The following is a 26888-nucleotide window of genomic DNA, read 5'->3' as shown; positions in this document are numbered from 1 at the left end:
GGCCGGAGCTCGGCTCACTTCCGACCCGCAGGGGCGGCGCTGGGCGCGGCCGGGGGCGGCGGGCGGGAAGTGATGCGCTCTGCCGGCTTCCGCCAGGCGCTCGGCCGCGGCCATGGCGGGGTATTTGACTCCGCGCTTCAGGAGGATCCGCAGCCAGAGCGAGTTGCAGCCGCGCCGGGGGAGCGGGTGGCGCCGAGGTGGGCGAAGAGCGCCATCCCCGTCTCTCCACCGCAGTGTTGGAGGGGCCGAGGAGCGGAGCCGGCTGCGAGGGGCCGGCGTTTCCCCATTGTTTGTGCTGCACCCCGGCTGCCGGTGCGGCGGGACGGGCGGCGGGCAGAACGGGGCTAGGGAGGCTCGGCAGCTGGACGGGGGGAGGGAACATTCCTCCGGCCGTACCGCTGGAGCTGAGCTTACGGGGGACGCCGCTGGCAGAGCTGGGCTGGGTGCCAGGCGCGGTTAATGCACTGCAAACACTTTTGTTTGTCGTCTGCTGAGCTGGGCGCCATGTGTGAGGGTCAACTGGGGGCTACGGAGCATCTCACCCAAAGCGGCTGAGAGCGCTGGGGCTGCTCCGCCGGGAGAAGGCTTGGGGGTGTCTTTGGAAGAGTGCAAAGAGCATGGAGGCAGACTGTGAAAAATGCATGTATTTTGTGATTGGCTTTCGCAAATATTAAAGGGAATATTATATGTGTTGTGTTAGAAGGTAGTTCTGTATTAATTCTCTTAAGTAGTGTGTTAAATATAGTTTTAGGTTATAAAAATGTTAAAATAGAAACTATGCTGTGTAGGATACTTTTTTTAAAGAAAGGACACCTAAATCTTTCAGAGAAAAAGAATTTATTGCCCTCTTATCAGAAGAAATTAACTTCTTCCTGCCTCAAAGGCGCTGTTAGGATTCAGAGGAAGAAGTTGACGATGACCAGACAGAATCCTGTGTTTGAATGGAATTTATACATCATGTATGAGGTGTATGAATATGCATCAGGCTATTGCTTTTAAGGGTTAATCCTTTGTTAACAGGTGTCCTTTTCTGGGCTCGTGCTGCTCAGAAAAAGGTACCTGGACATCCATAACTCCTTCTCTCTATTGTCTCATATTGTCCTAATTCAAATTGTCCAAAATATTATTACTCTAATTGTATCACTATTTTTATAGCCATTTTATTACTATCAAACTTAAAATTTTAAAAACAAGTGATTGGCATTTTTCACACAAACTCTCTTCAGTGATGCCCAGAGAGGTTGTGATATGGTGTGTGGAAATCTCAGCTTCTGGAGTGATTCAAAACATGGTTCTGGGTGACCTTGCTTGAGCAGGGAGGTTGAACCTGATAGACCCCAGAGTCCCTGCAAACCTCGGCTGTTTTGTGATTTTCTAATGATTTAATGTGTATGTGTGCAGCACATACATACAATATGTGTGGTCACAACAATGGCAGAAAAAATCTTCATCACCTCTCTTTAGTGGATTTTTGTTCTCTTCTCTTGACTCTACCGTAGTGGGTGTGAGTCAGCTTACAAGAACTGAGTCATGAAATATTATCTTTGTCTTTGTAAAATTCAGCTGATTTCTGAATATTTTTTTTAAAATATAAAACCAAAATCACAGTGTATTTTCTAAGTATTAAAGGTTTATAAATTTGTACAAATTTCATATAAACATTTTGCAGAGTGCGATGGTCCTTTTCAAGCAACTCGGCTGTGGAATAGTATTATACATGCCCTTCACAATCAAGTGGAAATCAAAAGACGTAGACAACACCTGAAAACATACAGAAACTGTTTCACTGGCTCCAATGCTGTTGATGTGGTACTGAGCCATCTTATGCAAAGCATGTACCTAAGCTGCAATGACATTTCTCGGCTGAAGGGGGTCCGTGTATGCCAAGCATTGATGGATCACAAAGTGTTTGAGCCAGTTGGAGCCAAGCTTTACTTATTCAAGAATGGGAAGGAAACAGAGTTTGAAGACACGGACACTAGTCTCTATAGATTTGTAAACAGCAGTCTTGATCCTCTTCTTCCAAGAAAGAATAAGGACAATGAAAGCTTATCTCCTGAGCAAATCTGCAAGCAGAAAACAAAGCGATGTTCCAAGTGAGTTATTCTGAACTATTCTAATTTTACTCTTTTTAAAAAAAAAAAGGAGGGTTACCTTTAAATGAAGTTATGTCTGACTAAACCAGGTGTTGGAGACTTCTGAAAAGTCTGTGCCACTTTTGAGAAATGTCATGTCTGAATTGCAGATGCTTCCAGGTATTTTGGGGTAAAGTATTTTGATCTGTTGTTTGTTATTTTGAATAGAGTCTGGCACAGTAGCATAAGACTAGGAATAATTTGGTTTTGCTATCAATTGTGCTGAAATCTGAAACTTAGCATGAATGAGCTGGTTACTAAAAGCCAGTAAACAAAGTGGAACTAGCAAAAAGTATTTGGAATCAATATTCTTGCCCTTTCCACAAAGCAGGTGTGGATAATAGGAATTCTAGCAGCAGGATAGACTCCATATATAATGAAGCCATAAAGTTCTGATTTAAGAGCAATTTAGTAAGTAACAGAAAGCCAAGTGTGTTCTAATAGTATTTGTTATATATATATTTTTTTCCCCCTCCCTAAGCAGAAAGCGTGGCACAACACTTTCAAACCCCTTAGCATTGGAAGCAGCTGATAAAAAGAGAATTGAGGAGCTTCTTCAGTCAATACATGTTCATGCATCTTTACCTCCAAAGATCATGGTTAATGAACCAACTCGCCTGCTTTCAAAAGGAGGTAAGGATTGAATTTTTTCTTTTGAAAACTTGGTTGTTCTTCACTGTATCTTGTAGTGAGTGCCCCATTTTGTTAAACAATGCTCCACAGAGACCTAAATTTAACCTGTCGCTAATAACAAAATATCTAAATAAGCGTTAAAGGGGTTAATGTTTATAAACAGAAGGAAACACAACCGGGTTATGTTTTTGCATAATGTGCTATTTCTGAAAATACTTATTATCTTTATTATGTGATTCCTTTGCTTTTCACTTGTCTTTTTTCTTCTACTAATTAGAGTAGTTTATTCTGAATCCTAATATGATGGGGGAGACTTTTTTTTTTTTTAGCATTCCTGTTTTGATCATTTCTTACCCAGCACAGCAACTTCACACTATTCTGTTACTGTGTTTTGTTTAAACACTTAAAAGATTCTTTAGTGAATAAAAACAAAGGTTAGTTGTTTCCATAAGATCTGGTTTCTGAGGGTTTTTTGTTTGTTTATGGTATCAGTAATAGAAGATGTCTGGAAACAGCAAGCTCTGCTACGACTGCTGCAGTTAATTGATGTTCCCCTTCTAGAAGATATCTTGGTGTCTTCAGTGAAGACAAAATCAGACAGTTTTGGCAAAGAAGAAGACATGATTATATCAAATACTTTCCTGGACAGAGAGGTTGCATGTAGCTTAAACTTGCCCGAGTAAGTTTTATATCTGTTAAATGAATTTGTTAGTAAAGGCTTTATTTTATTCTTGATCAAAAATTTGTGTTAAATGAACAAACAGACATCATTATGTTTGTATAGTTGTAGACAGAGGTGACATTAGTGTGATTGACTTCTTTTCAGAAGTGCTAAGTGATTTCACAAAAAGCATTTATTTAGAGTTGGACATTTGAGCATTTCAAGTAAACATTAGAACTTTAACCTTGAATGTTGTAAACGTGCCCAGTTTCTAGATCAGATTCTTTACTCTTAGGTCTCTGTAACAGATATCAGAACATGAAAACTTTATTCTGAGTCTTTGTCACAGTTCCTGGTGGCTATGGTGTGAAGATACAGAGTCAATAATGCATCTGTTGTTAGCAAGAGAAAAGAAGAAACCAAGCTGTAGCACTGAATATAATGAGAATATAAATGTGGCTGCATGTTGTCGATGTTCTTTTCCTTAAGTCCTCTCTTACTTTTGTAGTGTTCCTGTTTAGTGTACTGAGGTAGATCTCTATCTTGCATATACTTCTAATGAATATGTCAAGGCTCATGTGAATGTCTTAGGAATGACTATTTTTGTCAAATTAATTCAGTTTTTATCTGTAATTTCACAATCTTTATTTCTGTTCTCCATGATAAAAATAAGATTCTGTGGATCTTAAATTATATTTGCAACTTGTCATTGGTTAAGATCAAATTATTTTACATCCAGAATCAGGTAAAAGCAATTGTTCTTCTGCCCCACACATTTCTATGATTTTATATTCATTCTGTACAAAATGGTTGGGACTTTTTCCTCTGATTTTCTGGCTTCTTTCCACAACAAATTATACGCCTGAATTTTAGGTGTATAATTAGGTTACATTTTCTTTCCTTAATTAAGATATAGAGACAATAGATGCTTGTGAAAACTCATGCCTTTATAGTAGGTTATATAATAAACCGCTTCTGTAGTCCTCTGGGATTTAACCAATTTTATTTTCCTCTTTTTTCAAACTGTCTTTTTCTCTTCTTTAAAGATCAGGTTTTTTCACCCTGGTTAGCCCTGGTGGGTTCTCAATGTGTGTTGGAGTAATGGTGGGGGTGGTGTTTGGTTTTTAAATACTAGCTGAGTTCCTGGGGTCAGTGACAGTCTGGCCTGATTGCAGCTTGTTGTGGTCTGGGTTTGTCTCAGGTGTATTGCCTTTAGCATCAGAAAAACATGAAGGTTGCCCATTTTGAGCAGGTTCTTGAACTGCTGTAGTGAAATAAGTTACACAAACTGCTTAATAAACCAGTTCAACATTGTGGTTCATATATGTGACTTGACCTGCCTGGTTATTTCAATCTAGTTTTCTTTTAGAGGATTAAATGGACCCTGAGATAGCTCAGTTGTTTAGAGCATGGTGCTAATTACACCAAGGTTACAGATTCAATCCCATTTACTTAAGAGATGGATGCAATGATCCTTGTGTGTCCCTTCTGACTCAGAATATTCTATGAGTCTGTGAAAATAAAAATAGGTAGAGCATTTTAAAGCAAGCACTAAAACAACCTTTTCCTTCTGCAGGCTTGACACATGGCTCTATGCTGCAATTGAATGCTTGGAGTATTTTCCTGACCAATTCCTAGTGATGGTTAGTCAGCAGTTATCTGAAAGCACTGACAACCCCAGCAGTCTGAATACATACAAGAAGATTCTTTTTGATGTTATTATGAAGTATTACAATCAAAAGAAGGACTCTCTTCTTGCCACTCAGGATTTTGATATCCATTCAGGAGTTATGGAACTTATAGGTAAGAGCAACCTGGAACAAAAAGTAAAGATGGAAGCTGTGTAGAGGAAGTCACTAAGTATCAATTGACTGAATCATGACACCATTTGCAATGCCATTGCAGATGCACTTTTTAGGTTGGAAGGAAATGCTCAAGATCAGTATTATGAACCTCTACTCAAGACAAGGACAAATTTCAAAGTTAGATCCATTTGCTTAGGGCCTGGTCCAACTGAATTTTGAAAATCTGTAAGGATAGAGATTCACCAACCTCTGTGGGTAGACTTTCGATATGTAGACTTTCCCATTGGAAAGTTACTTACCCCAGGTCAGAATTTGCCTTATTGCTACTACTAAGTAATAACGTAAAACTAAAATCATTGCTATACAGTTTTTCCTCTTAACCAGAATAAGGTTTTTAAAGTTATGGACATAGGGTCCTTTTTAGTAATAGAAGTTGTTTAAAATTATAAAAGGGACTATTAACCCTCCTATCATATGCTTGCAAGTAAACCAGAGGGGTTTCATTTAAATACAAGTTTAACATTAATCCCACACCTAAATAGGCTTTGTTGCTGCTGCTTGAGTCCTGTTGGGTTGTTGTTCCTTAACCCCAGCTGCCAGCTAAATACTATAAAGCTGCTCACTCACTGCCTGCTGCCATCCTGCCCCTGGTAGGAGAGGAAAAATGAAAACTTGTGGATTGAGAAAAGAATCCTTTAATAACTGGAACAATATGAAATTTTGTTTGAAAGGAAACACCCCCCAAAACTGAGATTATTATTGGGATTTAAATAAGTATTCATGACTCTGAAAATGAATAGTAACTTTGGATATGCTGTTTAACTCCATGACAGAAAAAGGAAAAACAGATCAAGCTCTGGAGGCATTACAACTTTATTTAAAATTATTAGCACCAAATATCAGTGAAGAACTTCACAGGCTCCTTACATTCCTAGCCATTGCATCAGAATCTGAGGGCTACAGATTGCAAAAACAAGTAAGTGTCTGTTTTGCTTAATGTGAAAAATAGCAGTTTGTCATAGTAAAGCTAAATTTTTTGTCTAGTTAGAAGTATTCCATTTACTACCTTTCCATGTGATCTGTTTCCCACTGATAGCATCCTGTTGCACTTAGTCTTTGCTAGCACTCTGTAAGTCAATCTAATGCCAAATCTGGGTACTATTTTTCTAGTTTGAGAACAGATTTGTGATCATCAAGACTTGTACAAAGTTCATCTTGCAAAACAGGACCCTGTCAAGAGCGCAGGCAGAACTGCTGACTCAGTTTCTGATGGACAATCACGCCGAGCTCTTCAAGGTATCATTCTCCTTACATCACTGGCTTTGTCATTTTAAATGTTAAATGCTATGAATTGCCTTTTTTTGAGTATGACAAGTCTGAGGAACTGTGTTTAATGTTCCATTTTATAATAGTACAGCCAAACAGGGTGAGAAGTTATTCCACACTATACAGGACAGATTTTTGAGAGCTTTGCAATCCTTTATAAATTATATCCTCTTAAAATATTAATAATTTTTATAGTCATTTTGACACCTTGTTGGTAATGAATGCCTACTAAATATCTAAGTATCCTAATGTCTTTCTCCTTTAGAAGTTCACTGGCATACTCTGAGTGGTAGAAAAATGGCATGCTCGTGTACCCCAGTGTAAGTGTACAGCTCTGACAACTCTAAAAGATCCTTCAGCATTTTGGAATGTTAGCTTCTAAATTGGAATGTTAACTTCTAAATTGAAGAAAACAAATAGAACCACAAAATGTTAGTAGCCTTTCTATTAAACTTGATGAGTTGTGTAAATATACACATATAATCTCCTTCATTTATGTTTCATCATATTGTCATGTGTGAAAAGATGAAACTTGACCATACTCTTTAAAAATAAGCTTCACAGAAATTTGGTTTCAGTAAAGTACTGGTTTTTATTTTTATACAACATATTGATTTCCATTTCCGACTTCAGGTTGAGACATGGGAGAACTTTTTTTTTTTTAATTAGCTCCATTTTAGTTTGAAAGCATTAAGTGGTTAGTGAGGGTTTTGTATTTGTTAGTACACAGCCAACCCCCCCTTTTTTAGTTTGTGTTAAGGGTTCTGACATGAGGGTTGGGCCTTTTTTCCCCACTGGAGTCAGGGCCAGAACTGTGCAGCAGTGACAGCAGGATGGTGGTTCACTCTGACAACTGCAATTGAGAGCCTTGTGTGAAAACTGAAATCAGCTTGTTTTAAACTGCAGTTTTTGCCATGGAAAACAACATTAGAACTTTTTGCTTCCTATTTCTTTGGCCAGAAATAAACACATGTATCTTAGTAAAACTATGTATTTTAGTGCAGTTCTGTGAGAAACTTTGAAATGTGTACAAAAAAAATGTGGGCATAAATTCTTCTGCATTTAACTATGTGTTTTTAATTTGGTTATCTGAAAGCTTTACATTATAAAAAATACAGAAGTATTGCTTTTGTAATCTTTTCTTTGTTGGGTTGGATTTTCAGGCTCCTTTAACTCTTCTGGAACTAACGAGTAGGAGACTTCAGAGTTTGCTAGAAGGGCAAGATCCAGATATCAATTCAGGTAGATGATGGAATAATGTTTTTATATAAATTATTGTATAAGAACTAATTTATCATCAGTTGACTATAATTGTGTGTAGACTTCTTTTCTTTGTTGCAAGAAAGAAAAGAAAATCCCCCCCCCCCTTGATGCGTTAGGGGGATTAGTGGCTAATGCACTAAATATTAAATTGTATGTTATCTGCAAAATTGGTCTGAATATTGGAGAGCAAGGACTTGATTAATCTAGTTTGGATATGCTATGATTTTTTTCTTTTTTTTTTCTTACCAAATAATTTATTTCTGGAAATAGTAGTGCAAAATGTGCTTCCTGAAGTGATTTGCTTCTAATTTGGTTTGGGAATTTGATGAAACTTTATATTTAGGAGCAGTAGTCTTTTATTTTTGCCACAAGACACCTATAAATTGTCACAGAACTCAGTAGTTCAATGTTCTGATATATGACTTGAGCACAGACTTTGTCTGTTTTTTTTTTTTTTTTTTGACTGTTAAGGATTTTGAAGAACTCTCTCCTTTTTCTGGGTAAGCTTAGCTTAAAGTTTATTAAGATCTTAGGACTTATGCACCAAGTGTCAAATGCCTTCCTTTTAGGCTACACTACCCTTCTGTATGTGGGGTTAATGCTTTCCAGCTTATTTCTTTTGAGCTAACATTCTGTCTGGCCTTGCTGCCAATACTGATTAATTGGGTTGGGTTAAATAATTGGATTTCTCTCTGACTCTGCATCTTCTTTGACTCCTGTATTGCCAGTGCATTGTGTGCTTAAACACCGAAGAGAAATCCCTCGGGAAACAAATTACACTAAGTTATTTTGCTGTGTAATATTGCATTTAATACAGCAGCTGCTGGAGAAGTAGTTTGGTACAGAATCTTTTACCATCTGTGTTGGATTCTGGAATGAGGCCAAATTCCTTCTTGTTCAGTGTTCTGAGAATCACATATTTTGAAGCCAAAGAATACAGAGATGAGCAGCAGTGGGAAGAGCTGCTTGTCTGTAATGTTTTCAGAGCCTGTGTGATCTCCATTGACACCCTCCAGAGACAACAGAAGCACAAACCCCATATTCAATTTTTCTTACTAAGTTTTGGGGTTCCAATCTATAAATGCATATAGGTTCCATCAACTTGTTGAAATAGTTCGATCTGATTGTAAGCTCTCTGGCATGGCATATTCCTGTTTTCCTGTGTGCCTCATATGCTGGTGTCATTTTCCCTTTTTCCAAAATCTTTCCTAGGAGCTATTGAGCATTCTTAGCTGGTGAACTTCTTAAGTCCAGGTGGGAGCAGGAGGGAATGCTGGGAGACCCAGATAAGAAAAGGGGTCTGTCAATTGCCGGAAAGTAATCCTTAGGTCTGCTGGAAATAAAAAAGACTAAAACCAGCAAGAAAACTCTGGAATTTGTTTTAATCTAGTAAGACATTTGAAACCACAGAACTCAAGATCCATGCTGAAGTTTTAAGAGTTAATCTCTTTGTCATTTATTAAGCCTTCCCTTTTAAAAGAGCTGTCTTTTTTCTTCATCTGATTCTACTAAACCATAAAAGTATTGGTGTTTGACAAACTTACTTTAGAAGAAGGGAAGGACAGGTCCACATGAAAACTCTGACAGCTCAGGTTAATACTACTCTCTATGTGAAGCCTAAAGATGATGGTGTTTGTAAAGAAGGATTAATAAGAAATTTTTCCTCTTTAGGCAACTGACACTTGTTCAACCAAATTGCTCCTAATATGTATAGGAATGAAAAGTGTCTGTAGAGTAGCTGAATGCCTGTCGTTCCTCAGGCCAGAACTCACCTGCCCAGTAAGGGGGCTTGAGTCCTTGGAGGGCAGGACTTCACTGCAGATTCACAGCCTTTTAATAGCTAAGGTGTGCTGAGTTAAGTATCCCTCTTGCATCACCTCTGCTTCTGGTCCCCAAACCATGCTCAAATGTCTACTCACATAGAAGCTCCTAAATTCTGTTCCTGATTTTTGTAGTCTGGTTTAGAGGCAACTATTTCTCCAAAGTATGTGTTCACTTGCATTAGGTACTGAGCCTTGCTACAGATCTGATTTAGTCACAGAGAACCTTTGGATCCTGACAAATGCAAGGTGCCATTCTTATTGTGTAATGTTCTTCATTGTGGTTTCTGTGTGAGAAATGTGTTTGCTCTTTGTCTTGCAGGCCTGTTTTGCAATACAGAATCTTCTATGATACTGTACTTGTAACACTGCTTTTCAACTTTATTTTTGCAATTCATATTTAGATTTCTGTCCATTCTCAGTGCAGAGCTGTATGTTTCATGTTACTTGTAGATGTAATCACATCTGAACTAAAATATCAATATACCTATGTTTCTTATCATATTTTTAACAAGGCTTTTACATGATGCATGAAACTTAATCTGAACCTCTGATTTCTTACAAAGGCTTCACCTTCTGTCAGCGCATTACAGCTAAAGAATATGAAGATCAAAAGCAACAAACCAATCAGTATCTTCTAGCACTGGTTCAAGAGATAGACAATGACCCTACTATTCCTTTGAAGCAAAAGAAGAAATTAATCAAAGAATTCCGAAAATACCATTCTTTTGTCTACTGTAGTGGTTGTAAAACTACATGTGAATTTTGTACTCCAAATGGTTAGACTTCAATACAGCCTTTTTTAATATTTTTTTTTAAAAGACTGAAGGAGGCACATGAAAATTGCTCATAAAAAAATGTTTTTATCTTACATCTTTACATCTTCAGTTTCAGGAAGCTACAACTATCAAAATTACTATGCTGCTATAAGGCATTAAATCTAATTTATCTTTTAAGCAAAATATACTTAATTATTTGTAAGTAAGTAGTAACAGCTCACTACTTGGGCTGCCTTGAGTTCAGGGTTTGGCACTTTTTTCAATCTGTCCCACAGCCCCATGGCTTTCTGTCTGAACCACATCTATGTTCTGAGCCATGCTTGAGTTGATAATCAGTAGGGGGTTTTAATCTTTTCTATCTTTAATTAATAATAACTTAATCTCATCTTAAACCATAGGTTATGACTCCTATGGGTATTGTAAAAGTGTAGAAAATGTGTAAAAAATGTTGAAAGCAGGTCAGTGGGTTCTGAATCTGCAGCAGGAAGGATTTATTAGGCAGGTGAGCTGTGTGTGCTTGCAGTCAGTAATTACAACCTGTTGTTACTGCCTCCCCACTCTGGCAGACTGAGCCTCTGCTAACACTTTGAAATCTTCTCCACGTCTCTTTGTAGGCTCCCTTAAGGTACAGGAAGGCAACAATTAGGTCACCCCAAAGTCTTCTCTTTTTCATGCTCTGTCAGCCTATTTTTAATAATAAATAAATATGTGATATAGTGTGAGAGGTTACATTACTACTTTGATGTTTGCAACTGACATTTAGTCATGTAATGGACAAAGGCTCAAAGACTTGGTATTGGAAGGGATCTCTGGTCTACTCTCATCAGCCAGATGGAAGTGGAGTTGATGAGTGCAGGCTGCTCAAGGACTTTTCCAGTTGAGTTTAGAGTATCTACAAAAACAGAAATGCCACAGCCTCTTGGGTGAGTCTGGTCCAGACTTTCACCAGTGTCACAGTATTTAAAAACAAGCAAACGAACCCTACCTCCACACAAAAAAGAAAAAAGAAAATACCCAACCAAAATACGCTGCCTTATGCTTAGGCAGAATTTCTTGCACTGCCTCCTGTCCTTTCACTGGCACTGCTGAACTGTCTGGCTCAGTATTCTTCACTCCCTCCCGTGAGCGTTCTCAGGGCTAAAAAATCACAGCACTCTCAGCCTCTTCCCTGTGTGACAGATCCTCTACTTTATCATTTTCTTGGCCCCAGTGCTGGACTAGTTCCACTAGAAGCATGATTTAATGAGTTATGTTATGCTGTTGTGAGTGTGCTGCTTTAGGTGTCTCCATCCTCCTGTAGGCTCTAATACAGTCAAGTGAGCAGGATACCAAAGCTTTCTTAGAACAAGTGCTGTTTGTTTTTTTTTTTTTTAATTAAAATAGTTGCACTGTAAGATTAAACAACACAACCTATTACCTGTGCACTTAGTTAACTTGCATATTTGAAGTAGCCTTATTTAAATTACCTGGCCCTATTAGAAATCAGGGAATGTAGTTGAAATCTCTGTCTATGAATCCACGTTTATGCACTTGTTATTTAAGTGTGACTCACCAGTGTGAAATAAATAATTTCTAGAGGAGGAAAAACATCCAAGTTTCCCCTTTCAGAGGTGAATGCCCTAATCCCTACACTACAGGGCCATGTATTCTTTTTCTAGCCCTGTGTGGGGTTTTGGTCACTCTCCCAGAAGAGGGAGCATATACAGAAGCAGGTTATTGAGACTTGTAAACAGGAAGGTATTTCCTGACTAAGTGCTTCTGGTGTTGAGTATTAGAAGAAAGAGGTTTTAATTGTTTTTTGGGGTTTTTTTCTAATCTCTCTCTTTCTCTCTCTGTCTTCAGTCTGTTTACTGTGTCTTACTCAAAATACTAAACCTGGTAATAAGGTTATCACCTGGCAGAGGTGATAACATGGTAGTTTGTAGGCTGGATGGGCTGGAAATTGCTTTGGGGAAAAACTGTGTTGTTAAAAAACAAACTTGCACTTTGTGACTTGATTTAGAATTTTCCTGTGGTAATTTAAATGTAATAAATAATTGTATAAAAAGTGATGAGCCTGTCATTTCATAGTGTGTTCATTGGGAAGAGGCAGTTCAAGGGGAGTAGAACCAGGTATTAAACAGTAAGGAAGTGTTCTGAGCAGCAGTTCATAGCTGTCCTGTGGTTCCCTTCAGTTCATGGCACAAGAAGCTAAGATTGATCTAGTTCTGAAAGAGAAAGGAAGAGCTCTTGAGAGCCATGTTTTATTCACATACCCTAACAGAGGATCTACTTACCTTTTAATCTTCTCTTGACAGAAGCTTGTTATTTTACATCTAAGGGCCCACAGAATAGGTTTTGTGAACTATAGACTACTGGTTTTCAGTTAAATTCCAAAATTAGAAAAATTTTATTGGACTTTAGAAAGTTCTGTCACGTATTTTTAAGTGTCTGATACACAATCATGTGCTAAGGAAACTTGGAACCTGTCACTCATTTCTGTTTATGATTTCTAGCATACAGCTATCAAATTAATTGTCAGTATGAATTTGTTTGAAGTAGAGAGTGTTCAGAGTGAAGAGTTTAATCAAGGTACTTTTCAGTACAGTCTTACCAAAGCACAAGTGGTGCCACCTTCAAAGGAGGCTTGCTTCTATTCACAGAGCATTCATGTTTGCTCCTACAAAAAGTTCATTAGTGCTTTCAGGAGAATGTGTATGTTTCTTTGAGTCTCAGCTAAAGTATGCTGACACTTTCATGAAGCACTCAGTTAAAAAACCAGAGCTGGGACACAAGGCTTCTCCATGTGGCTGTCAAAGTGACAGTGTACCAGACTTACTCATGTCCTACACAAAGTCATACAATCTGTGTCCAACAAGTTGTAGGTGCTGGTCTCATGCCTTCATACCCTAGCTGCCTCCTGTGTGGCTCACATAGCTGCTAACAGCAGGAGGAAGGTACTCCTTTCATTCCTTTCAGCAGGTTAGACTAGAGGAAAGCAACCTTGAGCTTCTTCCAAAGTAAAAAAAGCCACATTCAACAAGTAAGATTGTCTCCCTCTCTCTGAAGCACTGGCTGCTCTTCCACGTTGCCTTTAAGCAAGGTGGCCAGGTAAGTGCACTGTGTAGGAATATTTACTGGCTTTATGTTAGGACAGATGATAAAGGGAATATGAGACACAACAGGACACTCCAGTGTCCATTTTCCACCCTGTCTGAGTGCCTGGCTCTGTCTTGGCAAGCAGGCAGGCCAGGTGGGGCACCCCCATCTAGCCTGGCCCTCCCAGCCTTCCGCCTCTTAGGCCAGGCTCCTCTCCCTCCTGCATGCCATGCTGCACAACTGATGGCAAAGTAACAGCTTCTGATGCCAGAAATAACAAGTTCTGGGGTGTTTGTGTTTATCTAGGATGCCTGGAGAGGACACAGATGGCTCATCACTCAGAACACAGCTACAAGCTTTGTTCATCACCTTTGTGGCAACTTCTTATCAGAAAGATGGGAGTGGCAGGAAGCTTATTTGCTCAGGCATTGTTTAAAACAAAAACCAAACAAAAAACTCCACAACCTACTAAATTAAAAACCCTTTAGAAAAATTAATTGTTCAAATTACTCTTTTCTCAAAGCCTAAGCATATTGTCAATAGCAGTGGTCACATTTCAAATATATTTCCCTCGTAGCTACTGACTAAAATAACCAAAAATAAAACTCATGTATTTCTTTGCAGGAAAGGAAACATCAAAGCCTCCTTCTAAGATACATTTAATGCCCTTTCAGTGGAATATGTGAGGTAGAATAATACTCATTTTGAAAAAAAAAACCAAAACATTTCTTCTCACTATGTATTAGCATCACACCAATACAAGCACTTGATATTTTTATTGCCTCATGCACTGAGGTGTTCTGCAATAAAAATACAATGAAGCCATCAGAAAAGATACAAACATAATGAAATTACAGTGAACATATTACTTCATAGTATTACGCTTGTAAAACTTTATTTCTAAACTCTTAACATTTTTTCTCAACCCAATTCAAAACAGGAAAGCTAAAACACAATCCTAGCTGATGGAAAAGAGGTTGTAGTTCAAAGAATTCCATTCTAAGTAAATCAATGGAATAACAACATATCCAACTATGCTACCTATATATCAAATTTTTCTTCACAGATATTGTGTCCATGTTCTTCATAGTCTTCTCTAGTTACTATCATGTCTTCAAAATCATCATTTTCAGAAATGAGCTTCCCACCTTCCCAAGAATAAGTGATAGGGCTGGAAAATGAAAGTTATTATTACTCCTCTATAGATTCATTTAAAACAGAAATATGCAGTGATGATTTCCAAGACTTTCATTTGGCCATACCTAGTTAAACTACATTTTTGATTGCTAAATCAAACCATCCAGCTCCAGAGAAGTTATGAGACAAAGTCTGAAACTTTAGCAGGGCTAGCTGACTTGGGTTTTTAAAAAGGGGCCTGTTTGAATGCAGGTGTGAAGAGGGAACAACACGGATATGCTTTGTATTTGCTTTGCACAGATAGTAATTCTTTATGAGTATACTCCTTAACAATACCTTTTTAAAAGTAGACTTTTTTGGTATATTCAAAATATACTTATTTTGTCTGCACTCCTTCTGCAAAGATGTTACCCCTCTCTAACCCCTGAAGTGGTATATTAATTATGACTTGGCAGCTTTCAGATGCTGAAAATTCTAAGTAAAAGACTTAAGTTCTAATCTTTCATAGTTACAATACAGCCTTAATTATCTGTTTACAGTAAAAAGGCTGACTCTAAAAACAATTCCTTAACTTTATTAGGTAAAGTACAGAGCAAAGAGGTGATCACTAGTTTATATGGTTTGTCTGAAAATACACTGATTTAAAACATCCTTTTTGCACAATTTTTGTTCACTTAATATTTAAATACTGCCTTTACTCAATCTACCTTCTTAATCAGCAAAAGAAACCCTACTTTATTGTTTGTTCTGCTAGAAAGATAAAGCCCCTTCTATTTATTAGTTTAGGACTTACTTTTCAGGAAGAACAACGGAAACATCATAGTCAGTTGGTGTAAGACATCTAACTTCAGAATAAACCCGATCTCTGAAGCCTGGAAAAAGGGTGTTTCCCCCAGTTAGAACTATGTTCTTGAAGAAATGAGGCTGCATCTCTGTAAAATAATTAAGTAAATATGTAGTTAAGAGATGGAACATATATCTAAAGATTAAAGGTGGTAATATTTCCAATTTTGTTATGAATTTAAACAGAAGTAATAAATATGCGTACAAAAAATTCATGATCATCTAAACAGCATATCAGTTAAAGAGAAATCTGAGACGGTGATCAATCACCCTATGTTCTCTCTGATTTCAGAATTTGGCTTTGATAACTACTGTTTTCTTGTATTTATTAAATTTCACAATCGCCAACACAATTTCCCTTTCAAGAGGGATTTTAAATAAGGCTTTTTAAGAGTACATTAATAGCCTAAATGCTGCCATACTTAACATGGCATCATAAAACCTATGAAAATCTTCTTTGTAATAATAATTACCTATACATAATCTATGAAATGAAAGCCCTGGTATTACTTCTGACAAACAGCAGTCAGAAAGGTTTTACTCTTTGGTGCTTAAATTACTGACTTTTGGTCAGTTTCACACCAAATGAAACCAAGCCATTACAACAATCCCTCCTTCTCCCACCCCCTGTCCTTTTCAAAATACTTTCAGGATATACCTTCAGGTAAATTCTGAATAGAATAAACAATGGCTTCAGGAATTCCCATCTCTTGAATACCAATATCCGAAGGATGGAAAAGTATTTCTGGAACTGCAAATCTTTCATTTGTTAGACGAAGTATTTGTTCACCGGTCTTGTATTTTCCACTTAACACCATCTCTTCCCTTGGCTAAATTAAAGATATGAATAGTATCCACTGCTTAAGAAAAGAAATCACATCCTAGAAAATTCAGCTGATCCATTTAATGTCCTGCAGAGGTAGGCAGTGTATGCTGCCATTGTCATATTATCTATCAGCAACTCTTTTAAGAATAATGCATACTCCAGTATTAAATCTGAAGTGACTTTGCTCTTACCGACTGCAGTTTTGCCCAAAGCAAAATAAAACTAGGTAGGCATGAGAGTAGCCTTAAAGTATAGGACTGCATTCAAAACTATGGCTGGCTCAGTAAATGAGATAAAACTGTTAAACTGTCTTCACTGATATTTCAGGCTCTTCTATAACATTGAACTTTCAACCTTATTTGGGTGTTTAAATGTAATTCAGAGAAACTTACAAAAAAACATCAAAGCAGAGAAAACATTTCCTAACTTAATGTTCAAAATCTTAATAATGATATGGATAAGTTACATGACAGAGCACAAACACAGAAAGCTAAAACTGTTAAATAATAGAACATAAAATGCTGTGCTAAAAAACAGTATTTTGGTGTCATCCCAATTTACTGAGGAAAAACTTTACCAATTAATACATAGCAAGAAAGATGCTACAGTACAGTATTAGAAAAAAGGAAGTATTTTTAACCTCTCCACTAGACTTGTGCAGGAAACAGCCAAAAAAACTTTAGAATTATTATTACCTTACAAAATCCTTTTTTGATTGTGCTGAAGTCTGGCAAAACATAATCTACCATTACAGTATTTTCCTCTCCTTTCAATCTGAAAAAGAATGTAAAATTCAACAGAATAAAAAACAAGTTCTAAGTTCCAGCTATTTTGTACTAACAAGACTTCTTCAACTTAACTGGAAAGTTTTCTGATTAAGAGTATAGTTTTGTTTGTACAAACAGATTATTCTACATTTAGTACCATTGCATACATACTTGGCAATGTCCATGTCTTTGTAAAAGTCTTGAGAAACATAACACACATCTTCTTTCACTTGGTTAATTACATGTGTTTCATCCATAACATGTAGCTGCCTGTGAACAACAAAAACCAAAACCACAGAAGTTTGAGAATAATTAAGTGTTCCCTTTCCTGTCTAGTTTTGGTCTGGAACTGAGCTACCATTGTTTTTCAGCCACAGGAAGCTACTGTCTCAATACTTAAACTTGCATTCAATTTACAAAAGCATTCCTGGCCTACTGGAGCTTAATATTGTCCCGTTTCACAGTTCAGTAAATCCATCAACCTGCATTTGCCCACTGTCTTGCTAACAAGCACAGCTGTAATCCTGCCAGTAGCTCTTTGGTAAAGACCTTTACCTAGATATACTTCCAAGCTGAAGGATCCCAATGAAAGGTTGATCCTACTGCATTTTATTTTGCAGTATTGATATAATCAGTCAGCAAACTGACTGATGATCTACTCAGAAAATATGTTAAGACTTGTATAATTGTGAACACACAGGTAACCTCAACAACTTCAAAAACACTGGTACTTTGAAAAACAGCCTAATTCTTCAATCTTAATTCATCTTGATCTTAAGGTCAAGATGGTAGCTAGCAGATTATAACAGACAAAAAATTCCCTTCTCCATTAAAGAGCAATTCATCTAAAATTTACAGAACCAGTAAGAATACCCCATAAACTTCTAGCTCATTTCATACCAAGTTTCAGAGTGAAAATTAGGATGCTTTACCTGTAAGAGATGATCTCCTTTAGATGGTTGGTTAAGAGTTTCCCTCCAACATTAATCCTACAGAAAAAAGAGTAACATGAGGAATTCTGTCATTGACTTCAGGCACAGCAAACAGTTCTTCTAGAAAATATATACTGCAGCATACCTGATGATTGCCTCTTTTTTCTTTTTACTCCTGCAGTAAGGTACAATGTGGGTAAAAGAGTATCCGCTATCCACGATGATACAGCACAGCTCAGATGGGTTATCCCGGAAATACCTGTGTGCACTAAGAGCTCCAGCTGAAATAGAAAAAATTGAATTCCATTTTTATATGAACATTTAGAATTCACAGTGATATGAAGGTGTGCTTGCTTCATATTTTAAATGCTTTTGACAGACTTTCAAGACCTCAATACATAGTAATACAGCCGCTGCATTAATTCATTTTGGCAGTGGGTAAAATTAAGTGTTATATATGGTCCTATTTAATCTTTTTCAGGAATTCCAGTCTATATTCCATTTCCTCTAAAGTCTAATCATGCTACAAACTTATCAAACTTATCAAAAGGAGTATCCTGTGTCCAGTTACCTGTCAGAAGGGTGGTATGGTTGTTTACACATTCCCTTTCAGACACAATACATTTCATAATCATAATGCTGTGTTTTATTTGCTAACACATAACAAAACCAAACAAAAAACCAATCCTATACCCCTAAAAAAGGAAAGCTATCAAAGAGTTCATGCAAAGTTTTGGAAGAATTCTTTAAATGTTATTCTGTTCCAAAATCCATCTGTTATTTCTGTCATCCTTACTCTCCTCAAATTTCCTGTCCTTGTATACCATGACACTGTTTAGGAAGTAATACAAGAGTACAGCTGGAATTTGTAAAAGATATAATTTTTAAAATACTTAATCCACTTTTATTCAAGAGCCAGGAAGCAACTGAAGGAATACTTTTTACTATTTTTTACTGTGTGCATGTGTGCTTACTAATTAATTTATTTAAAGAGTTAAGCTTCAAAATATATAAATGCAAACTGGAAGGAGACATACTCACCATTTACTCTAAGAACTGCTTGAAATTGATATTCTTCAAATAGAATTTCATTCATAGATTCTTGTATTGAAGTGAAGTTAAAATAAGGTTCGGTAATAATTATATTGGTATCTACAAAATCCACCTATAAAAAACACATTAAGATTGTCAGTACATAAAAGGTAAAAATTAATTAAAAATCCCTTACCATCTTTTGCAGCAGTGGAAGATCATGTAAATCTGAAGTCATGATTACCACTTGCCATATCTGTTTGTAGAAGCTAGACTTAGAATGTTTTAGCTTTTTTAAGGGCTTCATGATCAGTGATACAAATTTATCTAATTAATGGGTAAAAAACATAAGAGAAGGCAACACTTTCATACATACCCTGATTCTGTTCCCATCCTTACAAATTGTAATCTAACATTTTAAAGAGACACCACAAAGCAACACTACAATTTTAATCTAAAATACTTTACACTAATCCTGTCAGCTACAGAAAAGTAAGTCCCCTTGACAGCTCAGCACTTGCGCCACAGATTACTTGTCTAATAAGCAAAGCCCTGTACAGTGAGGAATCAATAATGAAACTCCCAGTGGCCTCTGCTGAGGCCAGCAAAGGATCCTGGATTTTCCATGTTCACCAGTATCTAAAACACTCTGTTAGAAAGGACTTAATACAGTTACTTCAATCATAACTGGATATGGCCATAAAAACATTACCAGCTGTATCTCTCTGTAGACTTGACTTGTGAAGAAGAATTAAAAACAAATTCTCAAAACCATAATTACATTGAATACAGTTCCAAAGCAAAAACTGAATTTATGTATCAAAAGCCAGCACTTTATATTTTAAATATAAAAATGTACAGAGACTAAGTTGATTTGAGGGATTACTTTCATTCTCAGTACACAGGTGTTGGAAAAAACTCAGGAATTTCCAGAAAATGTAACATTTTAAAAAGAAAAAAATTAAAAGAAAAAAGTCTTAATACGCTTTCTGTGCTAAATCCAGCTTGTGTGATATGAAAAAAATAAAGTATCAGATATTTATATTTTATACCTTTAAGTTATTCAGAGGTAGAAAATGGCTAGCCAAAGATGATTACTAAATGTGTATGTATTTTGGCCTACTGACCCAGCTCATTCCTCCCTTTTACATTTACTATTTCTTGATCTCTTAACTACATTGTGTCTGTCTGTGACTGAAGGCACTTTTAACAAGAACAGTAAGATCACTTGTTCTACTTAGTATTTGTTAATTCCATTAGTCAGTATTTAATCTACACAAAATATGTAGTTAAGAAAAGACTCTTACTTGATACATTTCTTTTCCAAAGAGATAATCCCAAACCTGCCTCTGAACATCCCAGTTCACCAAGTAACCCTGTAGGAATTTAGAAACAAATTTACACTATTCAGAAAAAATAAAATCATACCTTAAAAAAAAGTCAACAATTGATACTGGTAATATAAAAAAATTGAGAGTTAAAATGTCTAAATTTACATTTTTAGGCTAAGGAGTAAATGTTACATAGGATTAAGGTATGTTACATAGGATTAAGGTATGTTACAAATATTCCCCATTGATACATTGATTACTGCACTACAAAAACAATGTACATGATGTTTTCTGTATACAGTATTGTTTTTGGCAGAAGTTTGTCTGTCCTCCTCAGTGCCAGGGAAGCAAATTATGGAGCAGATTACCTGGAGTGCCACCACCCAGCATGTAGGGGACATACAAGTGATCAGGTCCAGTCAGCATGGGTTTATTACAGCTTGACAAACTTGTTGTTCTTCTATGACTAGGTGCCCCACTGAGTGGAGGAGGGAATGGATGTGAATGCTGTCTACGTGGACTTTACCAAAGTCAGGAAAGTCTTTGACAGCAGTTCTCACAGCATTCTCTGGAGAAGCTGGCTGCTCATGCCTTGGGTGGATGAACTCTTCACTGGCTAAAAGACTGGCTGGATGTCCAGTCCAGAGGGTGGTGCTGAATGGTGCTACATCCACCTGGCATCCCATCACCAGTGGTATTCCCCAAGGCTCAGTACTGGGGTCCCTGTTATCAACAATTTGGGCAAGGAAATCAGGTGTACCCTCAATAAATTCACAGAAAACAATAAATTGGGTAGGACTGTTGATGTGCTGGAGGGTAGAAAAGCTCTGTAAAGATTTCTGGATGGGCTGGATTGATGGACTGAGGACAATCTTACCATGTTCAGCAAGGCCAAGGACGGGGTACTGCACCTGGGTCACAACAACCCCATGCAGCACTAAGGGCCTGGGGCAGAGTGGCTGGGACACTGCCCAGGGGAAAAGGACCTGGGGGTGCTGATTGGCAGCCACTGAGCATGAGCCAGCAGTGCCCAGGTGGCCAAGAAGGCCAAGAGTACCCTGGCCTGTGTCAGCAATAAAGTGGCCAGCAGGACCAGGGCAGGGATTGCCCTCCTGCACCAGGCACTGGTGAGGCCATTTCTTGAATCCTACTTCCAGTTTTGCCTCCCTCCCAATAAGAAAGACGTTGAAGGACTGAAGCAAGTCCAGAGAAGGGCAACAAAGCTGGTGAGGGGTTCAGAGAACAAATCCTGTGAGGACCAGCTGAGGCAGGCTGTCTAGAGAAATGGAGGCTCAAGTGGGACCTTAATACTCTCTGCAGTGACCTCAGAAGAGGTTGTAGTGATGTGGTGGTTTTGTCTCTTCTCCCAGGTAACAAGTGACAGGAACCAGAGAGAATGGCCTTAAGTTGCACCAGAGAATTTTAGACTAGAAATATTTCCTTACGAACAGGGATGTCAACTACTGGCAGAGGCTGCCCAGGGAACTGGCTGTGTCACCACCCCTGGAGGTATTTAGATGTGCAGATGTAGCACTTAGGGACACGGACAGTGCAGGGTTAACTTTTGGACTTGATGATCTTAAAGGTCTTTTTCAACCTAAACACTTCTATGACTGTTAAAATTCACACTGCTGACTGATTCTTGTATGATACCACATATAACCCCGCAGCTGGGACATACAGTATGAAAACTATTCCTTAGAACAATTTACATTGGGCTTTAATGCTAAACTGAAGATATCTTACTTACTTTCTGAAAGGGAAGAATATAAAAAAGACCAGAGGGATCCTTAATTTCATCCAGTTGATTTGCTGTAAAGGTTTTCAAGCGTGCAGTCTTTGACCTGAATTGACAGTTGGGAATAACGCTGGAAAATATTGGGAAGTTTCCTATTAAACATGGTATGAGACACATTCACTTTCTTTAAGCCACTTTCATAAACAGTCTACTTTTAATAATATTTTCGCTGATGTATTTTGGCTTTAGTCCATTAGCTGGAGCCAGTCGTGAGGGAAATCTTTAATTTCTGACAACTCCTGTACAGACGAGACACTTTTTGGAAAACCAAGTACCACCCCCACCTCCGCCACCCCCTGCACAGCAGGAAGAGCGCCAGGGGCTCTGCCCCACCCCGGCCGGTGGGGCACGGTGTGACACAGACGGACACGGTGTGACATGGCGGGGCACGGTGTGACACAGACGGACACTGAGTGACACGGCGGGGCAGGGTGTGACACAGAGACACAGAGTGTGACACAGAACGACAAAGTGTGACACAGAGGGACAGAGTGTGACACGGCGGGGCACGGTGTGACACACAGGGGCACAGTGTGCCACAGAGAGGCACGGTGTGACACACAGGTGCACGGTGTGACACAGAGGGACAGAGTGTGACACGGCGCGGCACGGTGTGACACAGAGGGTCTCAGTGCGCAGCGCGGCGCAGGGGCGGGCCCGCAGCCGCCGCAGGGGCGGGGCGGGGCCAGGCCTCGCCTCTCCGCGGCGAGCGCAAGCGCGCTGCGCGCCCGCGCGCCGGTGAGCGGCCGTGGGGCGCCGGGGCCGGCGGAGAGCGGCGGCGAAGCCGTGAGGGGACGCCCAACGCCCGCCCCGCCCCGTCCCGTCCCGGCCTCTCACCTGACGTTCGCGTGGCTGTAGCCGATTTTGGCGTTGTAGGCGCCGTTATCCAGCACCAGCGTCGCCATGTTCCCCACGGCGCCACGGCCGCCGCCGTCCCAGTATAGATCCGCCACCGCCGTGGATCTGTACGCTGACCATAGAGCGGAGGAGCAGCGCGCGCGTGGCCGCGGGACGCGGGAGTGCCGGCAGCGCTCCGCCTCTGCCGCGGGGCGCGCGCCCTGCCCGTGACGCTGGCGGGAGCCATTGGCCGGGCGTGACCCGGCAGCGCTCGTCACACGGTGGGCGGGGCGGTGACACGGCGTCACCGCGGACAGCGCCCGGCCCGGAGCACGGCTCCCCGCCGCCGTCACGGCTGGGGACAAGGCGGGGATGGTTGGGGCGAGAGCCCGGTGTGGCGGTGGTTTAAAAGTACACACTGCCTCGGGTGACCCTGCCGGCTCGGGATGCTGCGGTGCGGGAGCGCCGCCCCTCGGGATAAAGGTGCTGAGTGACGATGTCATTGAGAAGTGCGCAGCAACACGAGCCTGGGCTATGTAAGAATGTGACACAGTGGAAAGGGAGACAACTCTAAATTCCATCATCATTGTTTTACTGTTACAGAATCACAGAATCAGTTCGGTTGGAAAAGACTTGAGATCACTGAGTTCAACCTATGAACACCACGGCACTAATGCATGGCCTTTCTTTAAACACCTTCAGGGACGGTGACTCCACCGCCTTCCTGGGCAGTCCATTCCAAAGTCTAATCACCATTTCTGTGAAACAATAACAACAAGTTCTGGTGCAGTTTAAGAGTCAGTGCTCGCATCCTGTCCCTGGTTGTCTGGGAGAAGAGACCAGCCCCCAGCTGCCTACAACCTTCATGTAGAAAGTCTTTCAAAGCATTCATAATTAACACTTTTATTGTAAATAGTATGGAAAACGGTGTTATTGGAATTCTCTGTTGCTGACCAGTTTTTGTTTTACTGAAGTCTGTGCAGTATAGCAGCACACACTTTTATAGAATCAGAACCATAGAACAGCACCAGGTGGAAGGGTGCTGAAAGATCATCTGGTCCAACCTTTCGTAGTAAAGGGAACCATGATGAGATAATCTAACACCTTGTCCAACACCATCTTGAAAACCTGCAATAGGAGCTCCCTGAGGAATGGTTTTTGCAGTGATTGGTTGTTCTCACTGGGCAAAAGTTCCCTATATCAAGACAAAAGCTCTGCTGGTACAACTTAACCCTTGTTTTTTGTCGTCTTGTGAAGAGAGTGCCTCCATCATTGTAGCCACTCTGTAAGTACCACAATACTGTGATAAGGTCCCCCTGAGCTTCTCCAGAAAAAAACAAAGTCCTCAGTCCTTCTTCAGTGCGTGTTCTTGAGCTTTTGATCACCTTTATTGCCTTAGTTTGCATGCTCTCCAGGTGTCCACAATTTTTTTTGGAACTGTTGGGAGCAGAAGTGGACACAATACTCCAGGTGTGGCCTGAAATGCACCAAGCAGGGTGGGATGATCAAGTTTCTGTCCCTGCTAGCAATGCCCCTGAGGATGCAACCCAGGATCTGCTTGCAACAGTGGGGCACTGCTAAGGGCAGTTCAGCCTGATGTCCATGCAGACCCCCAGGCCCTTTTCCACAAGGCTGTTCCTGTGACACACAGCTCTGAGCCTGCACTGGGCTCCGTGGGTATGTATCTCAGGTGCAGCACCTTGCACTTGTCTTGGTGATGAATTTTTCCTCTATTTATATGTTTGATTTGCCATCACTAGTTCCTTTGTTGTATTCCAGTAAAACTGAAAGAGCATTACAGTTCTGTATTTGTGTGTAATTGACTTTCCTGAACTTAAAAATAACTGTTCCTCTGTATGATGACTCTTCTCCCTAACAAATAAAAAATGTCTTTCCACGAGCCGGGATGTTCATTGGAACACATGGTAATCTACTTTTAGACAAATCCTCTTTATGTGCTCGTGAAGGAAGTGTGTCTTAAGGACAGCTTCCTTAATCCTGACCGTAGCAGATACATTATTTGATTCTTGAGAAGAGGTCACAGGAATTATCAAAAGCCTGTTCTTCAAGTTCAGGAGCTCCTGGGTGCTTTTTAAAGAACACTGTAGGTTGTTTTCCTTCTTTGCCTACTGACAGGTATACTCATAGTAAATTTTGGGTTTGTAATTAAAATCCAAAATACACAAAACATAGAATAGTAACAAATTTATTAGGTATTCAGTGTTATAGAGAAACATAAAATACTACTCTTAAAACTGTATAACTTTAACTTAATCCTTTTACTAATATAAAGTTCTTAGAATAATTGTTTAGATTCAAAAAGTCCTAATATCTATTGCTAACTTTTGCCTTGTGAATATAAAAGTGAAAGCCAAATTTTAGTAAATTAATGTTTCCCTTCTAAATACTAGCTCCAGGTCTATGAAGCTTCATCTCTTATCATCCAATGACTTGTTAGGAGTTACTTTTGCTTTTTTCCTTTTTTTTTTGTCCTAGGATGTAGGACAAGTGCCAGGCTTTTCAGAGTTTACTTAGATTTATATGAAGTGGTTGATATACATAAATATTTCAAATCTCTTCAAACTAAAGTTGCTGTATTTACTGTCACTGCTACTTGAGGGCAATTCATACATATTTATTGAGATTGTTTACACATTCACCCATATATTCCAATGGCACTTCTGATAAGACTTTCTGCTGTTGTTGGAGGAGGTAACACAGACCAAGTCAGCCACATAGCAAGGGCAAATAAACAGGAATTTCAGAAGTCCATGTGGTAGCAAACCTTGTACATTGCCCCTTACAATAGTGAGAATTGATATTTTGTGATGTTCTTTGAATAATGGTACTAATCAGAGTACTTAAGCTTGCACATCTGCATTTGAAGACAGACCATTATCTTTTGCATTATCTCTAAGAAGGCATGCCAGATTTCTCATTCTGCAAGTACTGTACAAAGCACTCACTGAAACTTAGCTCAAATTTAGTTTGTTCTCATACATCTCCTACTGCCTTATTTAATGGGGGAAATGATTTTTTAAAAAATGGGGGTTTTTTTTATTATGTGACCTTCATGTTTCTGAAGTTTCTTGAGCTCTAGTTGGTTTTGTTTTTTTCCTCTCAACTCCATTGCAGTTTTTACAGTTAAGAAATCCCCACGAACACATGAAACTGTGAGAGAGTCAAACTCACTGTGCACACCCTCTACAAAGCACAGGTGCTCCAGTCTGTGGGAACAAGCAGCCTCAGAATGACTGAGTGGTGCCAAGTACAGAATTTCCAGGTTGTTTGGAGCATCCAAAGAAGGATTACCTTGAGGAAGAAGTTACCACACTCTTTGACACAGAGGGCTGTTATCCTGGACCTTGCATCAATGAACAGTGCTCCATGTACCCATGTTTGGGTGATGGTGAAGGACAGGGTGCTGGTTGAGATGACTGCCTGGTGGAAAATTCCACATCCATGGCTTCTTGAGTGTTCTGTTGAATTCACAAATTCTGTTGTGTTCGCATATAGGCCCTAAGAATACCTGTGGAAAATACAAGACAATTTTTTTCTTTGAGATCATTTCAGCATCCTGGATATGCTCACAGGTGGGGTTCTTTTATAGTGACATGAGTGCCAGCTGCTCTGAGAGGGAGAGAACCCAGGAGCTTGGAGGGCTACTGTGGCCAGCAGGGTAGGGCCTCCCTAGCCAGGGCTGTCCCACCACCCCCAGCCAGGGAGCAGGGCAGACAGGCATTGGAGTGAAGCCCAGAGCCCAGGTTATCAAGCAAACATGACAATTAAGCTGGTGGAACATCAAGCACATAAAACAATCCTCAGGTCACAATCAGGATCAGGACTGGTGGGATTAGCAAGGGCCAGACATAGTCTGAGGATCAT

At 39.5% G+C, this 26888-nt stretch overlaps 2 protein-coding genes across 5 annotated transcripts; one reads left to right on the top strand and one right to left on the bottom strand.

Moving 5' to 3' along the window:
* The first annotated feature begins 112 nt into the window (after nt 1-112).
* On the top strand, nt 113-12440 carry DEPDC4 (DEP domain containing 4). Of its 4 annotated transcripts, XR_009418555.1 has the most exons (10): nt 113-197; nt 1670-2096; nt 2620-2768; nt 3261-3447; nt 5006-5232; nt 6068-6210; nt 6416-6530; nt 6826-6880; nt 7724-7802; nt 10210-10312. XR_009418555.1 is itself a non-coding variant. In XM_059473364.1 (9 exons), the coding sequence occupies exons 1-9, from the start codon at nt 113-115 to the stop codon at nt 10425-10427; spliced, it is 1641 nt and encodes a 546-aa protein (XP_059329347.1). In that variant the 3' UTR covers nt 10428-12440. The 4 variants fall into 4 exon arrangements, 3 of the variants coding, with proteins under 3 accessions (XP_059329347.1, XP_059329349.1, XP_059329348.1); XM_059473364.1 differs by lacking the exon at nt 6826-6880 and having other exon boundaries at nt 6405-6530; nt 10210-12440; XM_059473366.1 differs by lacking the exon at nt 10210-10312 and having other exon boundaries at nt 6405-6530; nt 7724-7803.
* A 1785-nt stretch (nt 12441-14225) lies between these two features.
* ACTR6 (actin related protein 6) lies at nt 14226-23207 on the bottom strand. Its single transcript, XM_059472164.1, has 11 exons — nt 23004-23207; nt 22119-22236; nt 20345-20413; nt 19047-19170; nt 18151-18286; nt 18006-18062; nt 17245-17343; nt 17002-17080; nt 16139-16310; nt 15431-15569; nt 14226-14671 (listed from the first exon to the last, which is right to left on the bottom strand). The coding sequence occupies exons 1-11, from the start codon at nt 23069-23071 to the stop codon at nt 14542-14544; spliced, it is 1191 nt and encodes a 396-aa protein (XP_059328147.1). The 5' UTR covers nt 23072-23207; the 3' UTR covers nt 14226-14541.
* Nucleotides 23208-26888: the final 3681 nt, after the last annotated feature.

Source organism: Ammospiza nelsoni, chromosome 5, assembly GCF_027579445.1.
Source record: "Ammospiza nelsoni isolate bAmmNel1 chromosome 5, bAmmNel1.pri, whole genome shotgun sequence".
NCBI classification, from domain to species: Eukaryota; Metazoa; Chordata; class Aves; order Passeriformes; family Passerellidae; genus Ammospiza; species Ammospiza nelsoni.
The sequence above is the reverse complement of the archived record's forward strand: the minus strand, read 5'-3'. Positions and strand labels throughout refer to the sequence as shown.

Excerpts from the sequence above, each read along its gene's own strand:
- DEPDC4 (XM_059473364.1), top strand. The coding sequence starts at position 113 with ATGGCGGGGTATTTGACTCCGCGCTTCAGGAGGATCCGCAGCCAGAGC. Across the intron at positions 198-1,669 it reads GGGGAGCGGGTGGCGCCGAG|AGTGCGATGGTCCTTTTCAA; the intron begins GTGGGCGAAGAG and ends AACATTTTGCAG. Across the intron at positions 2,097-2,619 it reads AAAACAAAGCGATGTTCCAA|AAAGCGTGGCACAACACTTT; the intron begins GTGAGTTATTCT and ends CTCCCTAAGCAG.
- ACTR6 (XM_059472164.1), bottom strand. The coding sequence starts at position 23,071 with ATGGCGACGCTGGTGCTGGATAACGGCGCCTACAACGCCAAAATCGGC. Across the intron at positions 18,287-19,046 it reads AGCAGTTCTTAGAGTAAATG|CTGGAGCTCTTAGTGCACAC; the intron begins GTGAGTATGTCT and ends TTTCTATTTCAG. Across the intron at positions 17,344-18,005 it reads AAGGAGATCATCTCTTACAG|GCAGCTACATGTTATGGATG; the intron begins GTAAAGCATCCT and ends TGTTGTTCACAG.